Here is a 14,779-nt window from a genome sequence, read left to right as displayed (position 1 = left end):
TAATATGGGAAAAATTACAAAATTTTGGTAAGATAAACAGAGCTACGTAGTTTCTATAGTTAAATTATATTATATTTGACATTCTTCATTCCGAAATAAATTGGGTAATGACTTGTTTATATTTGGTGAATGATGTGTTGAATATATGAACAACATCTTTATAATCACTACCCAAATTTTTGTATACGCCGAACGGGGGTATAGAATTGAGATTCTGTATTGGAGTTATCACAATAGAACGGTAGATAATGCCTCGATGATGGTTTGCGAGGTATATGTAATGAAATCAAGTATAATAGTTCAGGGCTGTCAATTATTGAATTTATGATTTTATCTAAACATTTTAGTTCATTTACTATTCTACGTTCAGAAAATTTTAATAAATTGAGTTGACATAGTAGGTAATATATAGTTAACGCATTCCCTTGTAATACCCATTCTGAAATTAATAAATCTTAAGATTTTTTGAATTCCTTCTATCGTGAGTGAATGACTAGCGTAACTAGGTGCCCACACTGTCGAGTTGTACTCAATTTGACTCCTAACAAATGACATAAACAAATTTATATAATTTTGAATATTTTTAAATAGGCTGCAAATTCTTATAACAAAACCCAACATTTTCAAAGCTTTATTTGATGTAATTTCAATATGGTTTATAAAATTCAGTTTTTGGTCAAAGTTTACACCTAAATCATTCACCTCGGTTACAGCAGTTAGAACTACATCATTGATGGAGTAATCATAAATAATTGGATTTTTTATTCTATGAAATCTCATACCTAATTATACATTTGTTTACATTTAGTTGTAGATAGTTCTCTTGGCACCAAACAAATAATTTAAACAAGTTATTTGACAATGTTTGACAGTCATTAATATTTCTTATAGTTTTTTATATTTTCACATCGTTCGCACACATTGAAACTTTGACATAGTTGAATATAGTGAGCACATCGTTCAGAAATATCAAAAAAAAAATTGGTCCCAAATGTGACCCTTAGGGGACACCGCTGGTAGCAGTAAATTTATAAGAAAGAAAGCCATCAATTTTAACGGCCAATAGCCTGTTACTTAAATAACTTTTAAACCACATGTATAAATACCTTGTTTTTCCTAATTTATGAAGCATTTTTAACAAAAGATCGTGATTAACTTTTTTGAATGCTTTGCTGAAATCAGTATAAACTGAATCAACTTGTAACTTCTTAGACATGGATTCGGATATATAGTTTTGGTAAATTAAAAGATTGGACAAAGTAGATTTTCCTGAAGTGAAACCATGTTCGTTAGGTGAAATTACTGGTTTGATACAGTGAATGATTTTATTTAAAAGAAGTTTCTCAAACAATTTTGGAATAGTTGATAAAAGGGAGATCGGTCTATAATTGCTCACCTCATTTTTATCTCCTTTTTTAAATTTCGGAGTGAGGAAGCTGTATTTCCATTTTTCAGGAAAGTGTCCTGTTTGTTATTACTGCTTGAAAATAAAATGTGGTGGATATGCAAGAGTACTGGCGCAATTATTTAAGAAAACAGGTGGTATATTATCAATACCTCCGCTCTTGCTTTGATCCAATTGTTTTAGCTGAGTCAGTACATAGTTATATTTAATTATTAAATTAGTTAAATCCGAGAAAAAAACTAGGCGAGTAACGTTTACTATTATTGAGTCACGGACATAAACACTTTTGAAGAAGTCGGCAAATAGGTGAGCTACAGTTTGGGAGTCGTTGGTTCTTTTACTTTCACAACACATATTAGAGGGTATGATAACGTCATCATTTTTCATGGACTTTGCGTAATTACAAAATTGTTTTATGTTTCCATTAATTAACATTTCTACGTTATTTATATAATTGTTGTAACAAATTTCTGACATATTTTTGTTCTTATTTTACTGAACTCAATATAATCTGGTAGGGATCTCACTTCTTTATTTTTTATGTAAAACTTTTTTTTAGCTATTAATTGAATTAATTTCTTTTTAAACCATATGATGGTCTTTTTCCTTTGAAATTCATCAGTTGAAATAGATCGACAACTTACCCTTCTAACTATCTGATTGCCACAAAATGAGGACTAATTTAATGTAAGAAAAAATCATATTTTCAATTCTTTGTAACAATTTCTTCTCTTTATGGTATCTGACAATCTCAGAAGATTTGATCTTTATTTATTCACAATGTTTCATTAAAGTTGTGGAATTTAATCTAGGGTTCGGTTATTCCACACAACTAACATTCTGGACACCTTTGTGAGAAGGATTACGAGCGGAGTCATCTTGTCACGGGCGTGAGCAGGATCGGGACACGCGATTATATTGCACGGTACGGCGTAATGAAGGGAGAAACGGTTAACTCACCGCTCACCGAGGTTTGGGTGTTGGGGGCTAGGCGGATTGCTATGTAATATTAGCGCACTCCCATTAACATTCGTACTAACATATCTTCCTTTCAAACCATCTTCAGTAATTTTCTTCTTCTTTTTGACCACTTAGTCCGAAACCTTAACATCATTAAATTTGAACCTTGTCGTCACCATGACTTGTTCAAGATACAACACGGTAAAACAGATGTTCTAGCACATTATTACATGAAAAGAGGAAAAATGATTTTAAATAAAATTTCTGAAACAGTAAATTTCTTTTAAAATAAACTTAAGACTTAAATAAAATGAACAACTTTGTATACGATTTAATCAAAAAAATCGACATGTTTTGAAACCAATAAAACGTGAAACCTGACAAAGCAACCATTAGTTTTGAAACGTGTAGATTATTTAAATGAAATAGTGGTTTGTAAAAATAAATGTTTTTTCTTCGAAATATAATGACGTCACAAAATAAATTTGCAATTATTGTATTCCTATTTTCTCAAATGCTAAGATTTTTAATGTAACAAATCTTGTACTGTAAATGGATGATTAATCTGTTTTACAGTAATTTTAATTTAAAAAAATTGTGTATTTTAATGTAAAATCACAATGGGAAAAAATAATTTGCAATAGTAATTGCGTCATTTAATTGAAAATCGTGTAATTAAATGAATTTAGCAACATAAATAAATAAATTTCGTTGATGGTTTTCTCTTATTGTTTTATAGTGCTTTCATACAAACGAAGTATTGAATTTCATAAGTATAAATTTAAACTTTAGGATTATTGTTATATTTGACCTTGGAGTAATAATAATGTATGTACCTACTTCAAGTGTTTGACTGTTTCTAAGGCAGAATGGTTCACTGTCTCTTGTCGCCTTCTTCTCTTAATCACCATCCTTCAAAAGCGCCATCTAAAATAATATCTTTGAAAGTTTTTGTACAAAATAAAATTGTATCAAATCATCAATCAATGCTTTTCAATTTGACCGGACATTAGACAATGTCAGTATGGGGATAATAAAGATTTACCACCCTTTCAGTAGATTTCATCACCAGAAGTAAAAGCATTCAAATAATGAACTAAAATATCAGTTCAATACAAATGCATTGCACTTAACAAGCAAAGCGTTTAAATTAATAAAAATGATTGTGCTAAAAAAATTTACGAAATTAAAATTGTGATTTTCCAAGATAAAACTTTTTGTAAGTTAATCTGCTTTACGCAATCTGTGACAGTTTGTCCATTTGTCTATATTATAGAAGTAGCAGCCGCATTCGTTGAGCGATGCGCAGCAGACTGCGATAACAGGGCGTCGCGACGCGCCCGTGCCCACTCCATTTTCTACACTCCGCTTGTAGGCACTTGTCTCTGCATGCCGAGTGTGAAGTGTAGAGTGTGAGGGAAGCGTACGTTAACTCTATCTTTTCACTGCGTAGATGAATTGTGGGTGGTACACGGTGATGCACTTCTAATAAAACCATTAAAAATGCTCAGTTGAATATTTTGTTTGAATAATTAAAATTAGCGATGAAGAACCTTGGTATAATATAATATTTGATTTGATTTTAATTTCGATGTCTGTTTTTTCTAGAATTCAAAATTTCTGTGTATTTTTACGGGTCTGGGGCCTGTGTTTTAAATCTCATATGCTATGTTAGCTTATGTGTTTGGTACGCCTCTATTGAAGTATAAAGCTGAACTAATTAAAGATTTTAGCAGTGTAAATTTTAACGAAGCCGCTGCATAACAGGTTATCGTTTTTTTCTTAATTTATTTCATTATCTTTCTACTATTGTTAATTATTTTGTATTGTTTAGTATATAATCTTTTTTGAAACTACGACTGTCAATAATTATCAGGTATGTAAATTGCAGTTGTCTCGTTAATTCTAAATAAATAAATTATTTAATCTTATATTTTCAGTGCATTATTCTCATAAAAAAATTAAGCATGCGTTTTTAAAATTTTTGGTTTTTTAAGAATCAGCCTAGTTGCATTTAGAGCAGTTTATCAAGGATTGATTCTCGGCTATGGCAATTTTCACATTTAAAAAAAATCCTTTTAAATTACATTTACTGAATTCTTAGTTTTAAATTTATTTTACATCTTTATTGCCAAGAAAAAAATAAAATGTGTACTTTTAAATTAAAATATTCGTTCACAGTGAATTATTGATTTGAAACCCAGAAAAGAAAACCTTTTTTTTAAATATAAATAGTATGGGTTTTATTTTGTATCTTATGATAATAAAGGAGTTATAGTTTCTGAAATATTTGGTATTTATTTATTAGAATATAAATTTAAAAAAGTAAAAATAAGAAACAATAATGTATGCAAATAAAAAATACTAAGGACGGGTTGTTTCGGAGAATTTGAACAATTATTATTTCAGTTCTGTCAAGCAACTAGCCTATGATGATATAATATCATAACTTGAATAGGAATTTCACAGAACTCGCAAATTAACGTTGAAATTTGATGAATTGTTCAAATTTTCCGAAACAACCGGTCCTAAGTACTGGTGTGACTCACAGACCCTACCAGGCATAACTAGCGGTATAATTTCATCAGGCGTGCGGAGGTTAATAAATCTCTAACGACAGTCCCTACCTCAACCCGCCTTAAGTGGCGATATAGTTTCCCTGTCTTTTCACTGGGAATCAATGGAGGCCCTTGTGAAGTTTTAAAAAATAGATTTTTAATTATCAACGCCCAGATAGTTTTTTTTATATTTTACATGATTTAGTGTGTGATAAAGAGAGCAATTAAAAGTATTTTTTATTTTTTGGAAGACAAAAAATGTAATAATGGACATAATGAATGATACTGTGATGTAGGTAGTGGAATAAAAAATATAAACAGATGTATTTGTTTAAAAACACTTAATTTAAAATATTCGTCAATTCGTAAATTTTTCTTTTTTCTTATATTACGCACGTCTGTCTATATGGAAAAAAGTTGTTTTTGTTTATTTTGGTTGTTGTTATTTAAACATTTAAAAACCTATTTTTTCTCTGTAGTATGCAGTAAAATTTCTGTTGTCAATTTAGTATGCAGCAAATCTTGTAAAATAATATATGATGCTAAAGGCCAAGAGGCGTTTATAATTTATAAGTAAATAATCAGGAGAACATTATATTGTCTAATCTTGTTTCTTAATTATAATTATAGCGAAAAATTAATTATGTTTAAGGATACGTGAGCAATTTCAAAATTAGTTTTGGGACAATTTTACCTAATTTTTAAACAAGTTACTGTATACTCTCTCCGTGGCAACTCCAATCTAATTCCAATGAAGCTCAGCAACTTATCGTGATTTAGTGTGCAAAAGAGAAAAGACTATACGTTACTTGTTTTAAACAGTTTAAAGATTCCAAAAAATGTATATTATTTAGTTTGGAAAATTTTCGAGACGCTCGAAATGAATTGGAATTTTTACTTCAGTCTATATTTTATCGTCATTTTTTTTAAGTTTCACTGTAAGCAGATGGTAGCAGGCTTGAAACACTCGAATACCCTTGTGCCGCGAAGCGGGGGTAAAATTAACTCCTGACACGTTTAACGACACCCGAGGTGACAATCTTAAGCAGGTGGGAGGTGATAAATAAAGTTGCAGGTAAATAAAATTATTCATTACGGTCTTTATCCAGCCGGGCTCTGCCCTCCTGGGCGACTCCCCGCACTCCGAGTGGGTAATCCAACCAACCCACTCTGGAAGGGACGATAAGCCTCTCCATCGTGATTTATTCAAACAGCAGAGGCCTAGAAACATTTATCAAGAGCAGCTCTGCTCGAAACCTTTTTACTTGCTGAAAGCTAGCCACAAGTTTGACGATTTACTATATAAAGCCCATACCCGTTAAAAATACTAGATATTATGTTATTAAATCTAGTTAGTTAGTTTCTAGAAATTAGTAATTTTGATTATTACTTGTTTGTGGGTTCGCATCAGCTCGTTTCGTTACTGTTCAGTTATGTGAAATCTACGATGGTAGTTTTGGAGATGCGTTCCTACAAAAGTTTGTATAATTTTGGATCCAGGTAGAAATTTAAAACCCACTTGTTTCGCCAGAAATGTTTATTGCAGAAGAGGAAGAAAATTATAAATCAACCTATTTATTGACTTTTAGCAGGGGAGCATTTATGGCGACATCTATTGAAAAAACTATCAACTTATTTATTAACTTCAGTCCGTTGGAAAGGCAGAGACATCTATGCAAAGCCAACAAACTCCAATTTCTAACATAAACTCCCCCCGAAAAAAGGATTGGAGGTCATTTTTTCTGAAACAAACCCCAAAACATAAGAATAAAAATTAAGCAGCTAAATATCTACATATATGCCAAAATTAATTTGGAAGAAACAAAAATAGTAATTATTTACTATTACTGTTAATACAAAAAAAATTGATTAACAATAAATATTTGAAATAATAGGTAACCTATTTCTAAGCATAAGTTTAAACATAAGACTACTCTAAAAACGAAATGACAATTTCAAACTAACTAAAATTATACAAATTAATTATGAGATTAAAATTATTACTTTCGTTCAAATCAAATTCATGCAATTCACTAAGCTATTCTATACTATAATTTAACAACTAAGATAATTCCAATAACCTTGTTCTAACAGAAATCATAACAATAATCAAATATAAAACAAATAATATAGACAACACAACATGGAGCGCTGGTTTCCTGGTCATCCTTCTTAAGGGTTTGTGTTTTTCTATAGTTCATTACCACATTTATAATTAGTTTCTTCAGATGTATTTGTGTAGTTTGAAATTACATATAGCCAGCAGGCTATCTCGGTTTATAAGCGTTCATTTTTAAAGTGTTTTTTTTTTTCTTGGTATATACGGATCTACAATCCTTTTTTTATTTTGTACATTTTTTATCAAACTCGCAAGTTTTATTGTTATCCACTTTTTTATGCACTGTTTTTACCTTTTATTTATTATTATTTCTTCCTTATCTTCTTTTAATTTATTATTATTATTTTTTATTTTTATTTATGATAATACACAAAAATTTTATATTGTTTTTATCACGAAACTTTTTATATTGTTTTGCACAAAACCCTTTTTTATTTTGCGCTTACTCAGCGTCTGGTCCGTTGGGTGGGGGTGTCGACATTTTCAACTCCTCGTTGTCATCTATTGGCAACAGACAGATCTTTGATATGGCCCTCTGGATGATGCCTTTCGACGTGATGATGGTCGCCACGCGAACTCTTCCATCAGCGCCAGGATGAACGGCGCTCACACGTCCCAGCCTCCAGTAGCAAGAAGGGACGTTGTCCTCCTTTATTACGACCATGTCGCCAGACCGCATCTGCCTTTGATTCCTATTGGTCCATTTGCTTCTGGTTTGAAGTTCTGCTAAGTACTCCTTCCGCCACCTCGACCAGAAAAATTGTACAATCTGGATTAGTTTTTGGTAATTGTTTAATCGATTGAATGTGATATGTTCCAAATTTTGTTCTGGAATCGCCGCCAAACTAGTTCCTATTAGAAAGTGACCGGGAGTCAAGGGATTAAGGTCATAAGGATCATTTGATAAGGGAGACAGTGGCCTGGAGTTTAAGCAAGATTCAATTTGACACAACACCGTATTAATCTCTTCATAAGTTAATGAAGCGATACTGGTTATTCTTTTTAAGTGATGCTTAACTGACTTTATCCCAGCCTCCCAGAGCCCCCCAAAGTTCGGCGCACGAGCTGGTATAAATTGCCATTGTATTCCTAATGTGGATAAATAATTATCAATTTTATCATTAGACATATTTAAAAAATTATAAATTTCTCTTAGTTCATTATTAGCCGCTTTAAAATTGGTTGCATTGTCCGAGAACATTTTGCTTGGTCTACCACGACGCGAGATAAACCGTTTCAACGAGTTTAAAAAACTCTCTGCGCTCAAGGACAGCACAGCTTCTAAGTGCACGGCTTTAGTGACCATGCATACGAATAAGCAAATATATGATTTAACGCTATGTGATTTTCTGTGAATACCCGACTTTATTAATATTGGTCCACAGTAGTCCACTCCTGTTATCTGAAATGGCCTACATTCAGTTATTCTTTCAGCTGGCAGGTCGGCCATCAACTGCTGTTCGGATTTGGGATTACATCTATAACAAATTATACATTTTTTTATTATTTTTTTTACAATATTCCTTCCCTTAATCGGCCAAAATTTCATTCTAATCAACGCCAATAATGACTGCGTTCCCGAGTGTAAGTTCAAGTAATGATAGTGTTTTACAATTAACTCTGTTAATTTATGATGCGAAGGTAACAAAATTGGGTGCTGCTGGCCTTCGGTTACCATTTTACCTTTGGAGAGCCTTCCCCCCACACGAATTAGATCCCTTTCAATAAAAGGATCTAATGACTTTAGTGCACTATTCCTAGGTATATTACCTCCATTATTTAAAACTCGAATTTCGTCTCTGAAACAGTATGATTGCGCCCGAGATATTAATTTGTTTACTGAATTTTCCAACTCACTAACTGTCAATTTACTATAGCGGCGCTGCGAAGGGTTTCTACAATTAAAAATAAATCTATTAAGGTATGCTGTTACTCTCTGTAATTTGGAAAAATTGGAATATCTATCAAAAATGTCCCAGTCCTGTTTTACAGCAGACAACAGTGCCGAGCTTGTTTTGATCTCTGGTGGATCAATACAAAATGAGTTGGAATTTGGCCAGCACGCTGAATCCAACGTCAGCCAATCTGGACCATGCCACCAAATGCTGGAAATTAATAACTGTGAAACGCCGATTCCTCTGGAAAGCACGTCTGCTGCATTGTCTTCTGACCGTACATGGTTCCATTGCTCCGGCTGACTGGTTTCCTGGATTTCCGCCACTCTATTAGCAACGAAAGTGTTCCATCTTACCGGCTGATCCCTGATCCAGCACAGTACTATTTGGGAATCACACCAGTATGTAGTAGGTATATCCGGAGTACATAGAGCATCTTTAATGTAATTCACTAGTCTTGTCAGTAATACGGCTCCACATAATTCTAACTTGGGTAGAGAAACACTTTTCAAAGGCGCTACCCGTGATTTGGACATTATCAAATTGGAGTACTTCTTACCCAATTTGTCAGTAGACACCATATAAACACAGGACGAATATGCCTTTTCTGAGGCGTCACAAAATCCATGTAGCTGTAAATTTACATGATCTTGACATATTATCTTTCTACCTATTCTTAAATTATTTAATTGAGGCAGTTCATTCACATATGCTTCCCATGTCTTCAACATATCATATGGAATAGGCTCATCCCATTGAAGCTTTGCCTGCCACAATTTTTGCATCAATAATTTAGCAATAACAGTAACAGGACCTATTAATCCTAACGGGTCAAATATGGACGCAATGCATGACAGTATTTGTCGTTTGCTATTAATTGGATTTTTTAATAACTTCACTGTGTATAGGAAATTATCCTGCTGATTGTTCCAAGACAGGCCTAATATTTTGTTGTCATTTGAATCTGTACTAATAATCATATCTGACATGTTTTCTTCCTTCGAACATAACGAGGGCAAATTCGACCGCCATTTCCTTAAGTTCATCCCAGCGGATGCCATGATGGATATTAGTTGTTCTTTAATTATTAAACAGTTTTCTTCAGTTTCATCTCCAGTAATTAAATCATCCACATAAAAATTATTCTTTATAATCTGACTGACCTTGTGGTTTGATGATATATTTTCATTTCCCAGCTGCTGGAGGCATCTAGTTGCTAAAAATGATGACGGCCCCAGACCGTAGGTAACGGTGTTAAGTCGATAATGCTGAATTTCCTCCTCCGGGAAATTTTTCCATACTATTCGCTGTAGATCTCTGTCTTCGGGTCGCACCAATACTTGCCTGTACATTTTCTCAATGTCGGCTGTTATCGCGTACTGGTGTTTTCTGAAACATATCAATTGTGCGGCTAAATCTTTCTGTAAAACAGGTCCTATCATGAGAGCATCGTTTAACGATATACCATTGGATGATTTTGCTGAACCGTCAAATACCACTCGAGTCTTAGTGGTAGTGCTCGATTCTTTCAATACTGCATGATGTGGCAAATAAAAATAACAATCTTCATTAGAAGGTGCTTCGCACTGGGTCATGTGACCCAAGTCTATATATTCCTGCATGAATTCTTTATATTTTTTCATCAGGTCAGGATTTGAAGAAAATTTCCTTTGCAAATTGCAAAGTCTTTTTTCCGCCATGGGCAGCGTTTCTCCCAACTGTTTAACACAGGGGCGCTGTGGTAAGCTTACCATGAAACGACCATTGTCATTCCTTTTATAAGTGTCCTTGAAAATCTCCTCGCACGCTCGCTCCTCATGGCTCCGGTGCTTCACCGGTTGGAATTCTTCTAATTTCCAGAAGTTTTCAATCTGTTTATGGATTATATTTAATGATAGTTGACAAGATTTTACTGGCCTTTTTATTTTTGTTGTGACGATGGGTCCTGACACCAGCCATCCGAATTCAGTTCTCTGTAATATGGGTCCTGAGTCTCCATTTCGAAGTTGATCTTGCTTCATAATTTCCCAAAAGATTTCCGCTCCGAGTAGCATATCTATGGAGCTTGTTTCATAGAAGGCAGGATCCGCTAACTGAAGACCATCAGGTATGTTGGCATCCTTTTTCTGTAAAGAAATTTGCGGCAGATGACTTGTTACTTCTTTCAAAACGAGACATTCTATGTCTCTTTCATACGGTGAATAGTTCGAGAAAATTCTTAAATTTATGCTATTTTTAATATTCAATATTTTGTTTTGGATTCCGGTAATCGGTATGTTTGCCCTTTTGGGTTTTAATTGCAACCTTGTTGCAAATTCTTCTGTTATAAAATTGGACTGAGAACCACTATCCAATAAAACTCTAGCCTTAATCAAATTTCCGTTATTATTCAACACTTTAATAACGGCGGTAGATAACAAAACAAAACTATTAGATATTTTCGTAGAGTGATTTGTAACTAAAGGTTCATTATTTGATGTTGATGGTGAATCCTTATCCTGAGACTTCGAATTATCTGTTTCCTTTTTTAAATGCAACAAAGTATTGTGCGAGTTATTTTCGCATATACGACAATTGTATTTACTTTTACATTCTTTTAGCTTATGACCCAAGCACAAACATTTCAAACACGCATTTACTTGACGTATCTTTATAATTCTATCCTTAGTATTTAATATTAAAAAATTTTTACAATTATAAACCTTATGATCGCCTTTGCAAATAATACATTTTGTCATTTGAGGCGTTAAAGAAATCATAGCTTCTTTTCGGTATTTGAAAGGAAAAGTTTTATTTTGATTAAATTTTCCTTCAGTAATCCCAGCAAATTCTAAAATCTGAACTCGATCTGATAAATATTTTATAAACTCTTTATATGTGGGTAGATTCTCTTTTGTGGCAAATACTTCCCAATGATGTCGAGTTTCACTATCTAGTTTTCGCGACAATAAATATATTAACATGATATCCCAATTTTCGGTGGGTATATTTAACTTATTTAACGATTTTAAATGTAATTCGGATTCATCGATAAGATTCCTTAATGCTACGGAATTTTCAAATTTTATTTCAGGCAATTTAAATAATGCTTCAACGTGCTTATGTATAATAATTTTTATATTTTGATAGCGAGAAGTTAACATCTCCCATGCAGTATGATAGTTCTCCTGGTTATTTGGAAGTGAGGTTAATAATTTAGCTGCGTCACCTTCAAGGCATGATCGCAGATAATACAATTTTTGAATAACTTCTAAAGATGGATTATTATCAACTAAAGCAACAAAAGTATCCCGAAAATTCAACCATTTTTCGTAACTCCCATTAAATTTTGGCAACTCAAGTATAGGCAAACGTATGTTATGTGATGTTGTATTCTGAACTTTATTTAACAATTTATCTTTAGCCTTAGCAACAAGATTATAATATAAATTTTCAAATGCTTGCCTTTCTGTTTTGGTTAATTCTTCCGGCGAAATTGCTTCTATGTTATCTTGTAATGAGTCGAAAGTGTCTAAAATTGGTTCAAGTTTCTTCAATCTGACTTCAATTTCAGATTGCGACAAATTATCACCGTTTATATATTCATTGAACCTAGTTAATTTCGCCTTGCAAATTCCACGCTGGTTAATCAAAGTTTTGAGATCCATTTTTAAATATCAAGAAAGGAGGTATTCACAGAACGTATTGTCAAAATGATAATCACTTGTAATCAATCACTACACGTGCACTGTCCTTGATCACAGAACTTTACTAACTAACCGATAAACAATGAATTTTATCTGAATTTTATAAATGCAACAGCTCGATGGCTGTCAAAAAGAAAACAATTTGACACTATTGTTATTCTCTCCACAATCTCCACCGCGCATGCGTCAGCTTGCTTCGCGGCTGGGTTGGTGTTTTTACCGACTCGCGGTAACTTTCGAAATTTAAACTAACGGATTTTCAAATATAACCGCTCGTAATAAATCTTTTAAGAAATTTAAAATACTTGCTTTGTATTCTAACTTCTTTTTATATTGTTGTAACAATTATTATTGCTTACTACAATTTCGATGATGGGTATGAAATCAATTCAAACAACACCTGGTAACAATCAGCCCGATTCAATTTTAAAACAAACAAAGAAATACGGCTGTGTAATAAATCATGCTCTCCTGCCTGGGAAAATAAGGTAGGTATATGGGATATGGTCACTTGCCCGTTTTTCTGAAGATCCCCTCTGATGTTGGATGTTGAAGATGTTTGCTGGTTCTTTTATCATCCGCGATTCAATCGATAATACGGATGCGGCACGAAGGTCCAATGTATAATTTTGGATCCAGGTAGAAATTTAAAACCCACTTGTTTCGCCAGAAATGTTTATTGCAGAAGAGGAAGAAAATTATAAATCAACCTATTTATTGACTTTTAGCAGGGGAGCATTTATGGCGACATCTATTGAAAAAACTATCAACTTATTTATTAACTTCAGTCCGTTGGAAAGGCAGAGACATCTATGCAAAGCCAACAAACTCCAATTTCTAACAAGTTAATCTATTTATACTTTAAAATTTCATATTTTATATGAACTCCGCATAACAGTCCCAACTACTCAGTCAGTGGGGCTGTCACATCCCCAATTGGAGCATGTAGTAAGGCTGAATGAAATAAATAGAAGAAGGACATGAGGAAGAGCACCCCGCTTTCCGCATCCCTCTCTGCGCACAGTACATGACGTGTAGTACCTAAATACATGCAAGGGATGCATTAATTTGTAAAAAAGGAGTTCAGTGTACATTTATCATACATTTTTTTACTTTCTCATTGCACTTTACTTACTCATATATTACATATATTACTAATTACTGATAAATAACTACAATAATGTTCTGTACTCTCCTGTTCCAACCACAATCTAACGCTTCCACAGAAGAAGGGTATTTGAATTTCATAGAATACTAAAACATAATGTTAATCTTATTTTATATAAATTACCTATTTCTTCAAATTTAAAAAAATAAAGGTATAAAGATGAAATTACAGATCTGTTAGATTTATCTATGGACGAAATTACACATATGTGGAATAATAGCTACTTAAATTACGCCTACTGGGATTACAAGTGGTAATTTATTTTTATTTTTAAATAGGTTGAAATTTTAGAATAAATCTCATATTGGAAAAAAGATATGTTTGGTTTATTTAACATGTGTGACTCCAACAGGTGAATTTTTAATTAGGTTAATTCGCTTAAAGCGTAATTTAGTTAGACAAATGAATATTCAAATGGTATTGACATATTTTTAACGTGACTAATTCGATATTTTAAAATATACCTATACAATTTTACAGAGACTTACTTTTTTTATCAAATAATTGTAAAACATTGTAATTTTAACTAATAACTAAAATTTTAACTATTGCAGGTAACCAGTTTTTTTAAAGCTAAAACATTTTATGCTATGTAAAATTCCTATGGCGTACAAAGTACTTTCTCTTATATTCATTCATATCCCAAAATCATATACGTATTAATATCCTTAAATGTTCTGTTTGCATAGCGGAAGAGCGGGAAAGAGGTCAACTTATTGAACAATAAAGTCAGAAACCTTTCGCTTTCATATTTTGCTACATCGTAAATAACTAAATGTCTAAATATGTAAATAACTAAGTATTTGTAACAATTTTTTTTTTTTTTTTTAATTTTCTTTATTCATAAAAATATATTGGGATACAGGTTTTTTACATGCTTTTCGACTACCACACTAGACACATGTCCGTATTATGGTAGTCGAAATTTGTGTATAATTAATTATATACATGTAATACATGATTCATTCAGTAGTAAAATAGGTATAGG

General features: G+C 32.7%; 2 protein-coding genes across 4 annotated transcripts in view; one reads left to right on the top strand and one right to left on the bottom strand.

Moving 5' to 3' along the window:
* Positions 1–14,779, top strand: part of LOC149424818 (agrin-like) — a 683,339-nt gene that overhangs the window by 361,265 nt on the left and 307,295 nt on the right. The window lies entirely within an intron of this gene.
* On the bottom strand, positions 7,079–12,623 carry LOC149424820 (uncharacterized). Of its 3 annotated transcripts, none has more exons than XM_089647237.1 (2): positions 10,101–12,623; positions 7,079–8,520 (listed from the first exon to the last, which is right to left on the bottom strand). In XM_089647237.1, exons 1-2 carry the CDS (start codon positions 10,124–10,126, stop codon positions 7,485–7,487), a joined length of 1,062 nt encoding a protein of 353 aa, XP_089503363.1. In that variant the 5' UTR covers positions 10,127–12,623; the 3' UTR covers positions 7,079–7,484. The 3 variants fall into 3 exon arrangements, 2 of the variants coding, with proteins under 2 accessions (XP_089503363.1, XP_089503353.1); XM_089647227.1 differs by having other exon boundaries at positions 12,382–12,623; XR_016304874.1 differs by lacking the exon at positions 7,079–8,520 and having other exon boundaries at positions 9,038–11,063; positions 12,382–12,623.

Source organism: Hesperophylax consimilis, chromosome 3 (genome assembly GCF_061612785.1).
Source record: "Hesperophylax consimilis isolate HC1 chromosome 3, BYU_Hcon_1.0, whole genome shotgun sequence".
In the NCBI taxonomy this organism is placed as follows: domain Eukaryota; kingdom Metazoa; phylum Arthropoda; class Insecta; order Trichoptera; family Limnephilidae; genus Hesperophylax; species Hesperophylax consimilis.
The sequence above is the reverse complement of the archived record's forward strand: the minus strand, read 5'-3'. Positions and strand labels throughout refer to the sequence as shown.

Coding starts and splice junctions, on each gene's coding strand:
- LOC149424820 (XM_089647227.1), bottom strand. CDS start 12,584: ATGGATCTCAAAACTTTGATTAACCAGCGTGGAATTTGCAAGGCGAAA. Junction 8,521..12,381: donor GAATTAACCAAAACAGAAAG/GCAAGCATTTGA, acceptor AATTTGTTATAG/ATGTAATCCCAAATCCGAAC.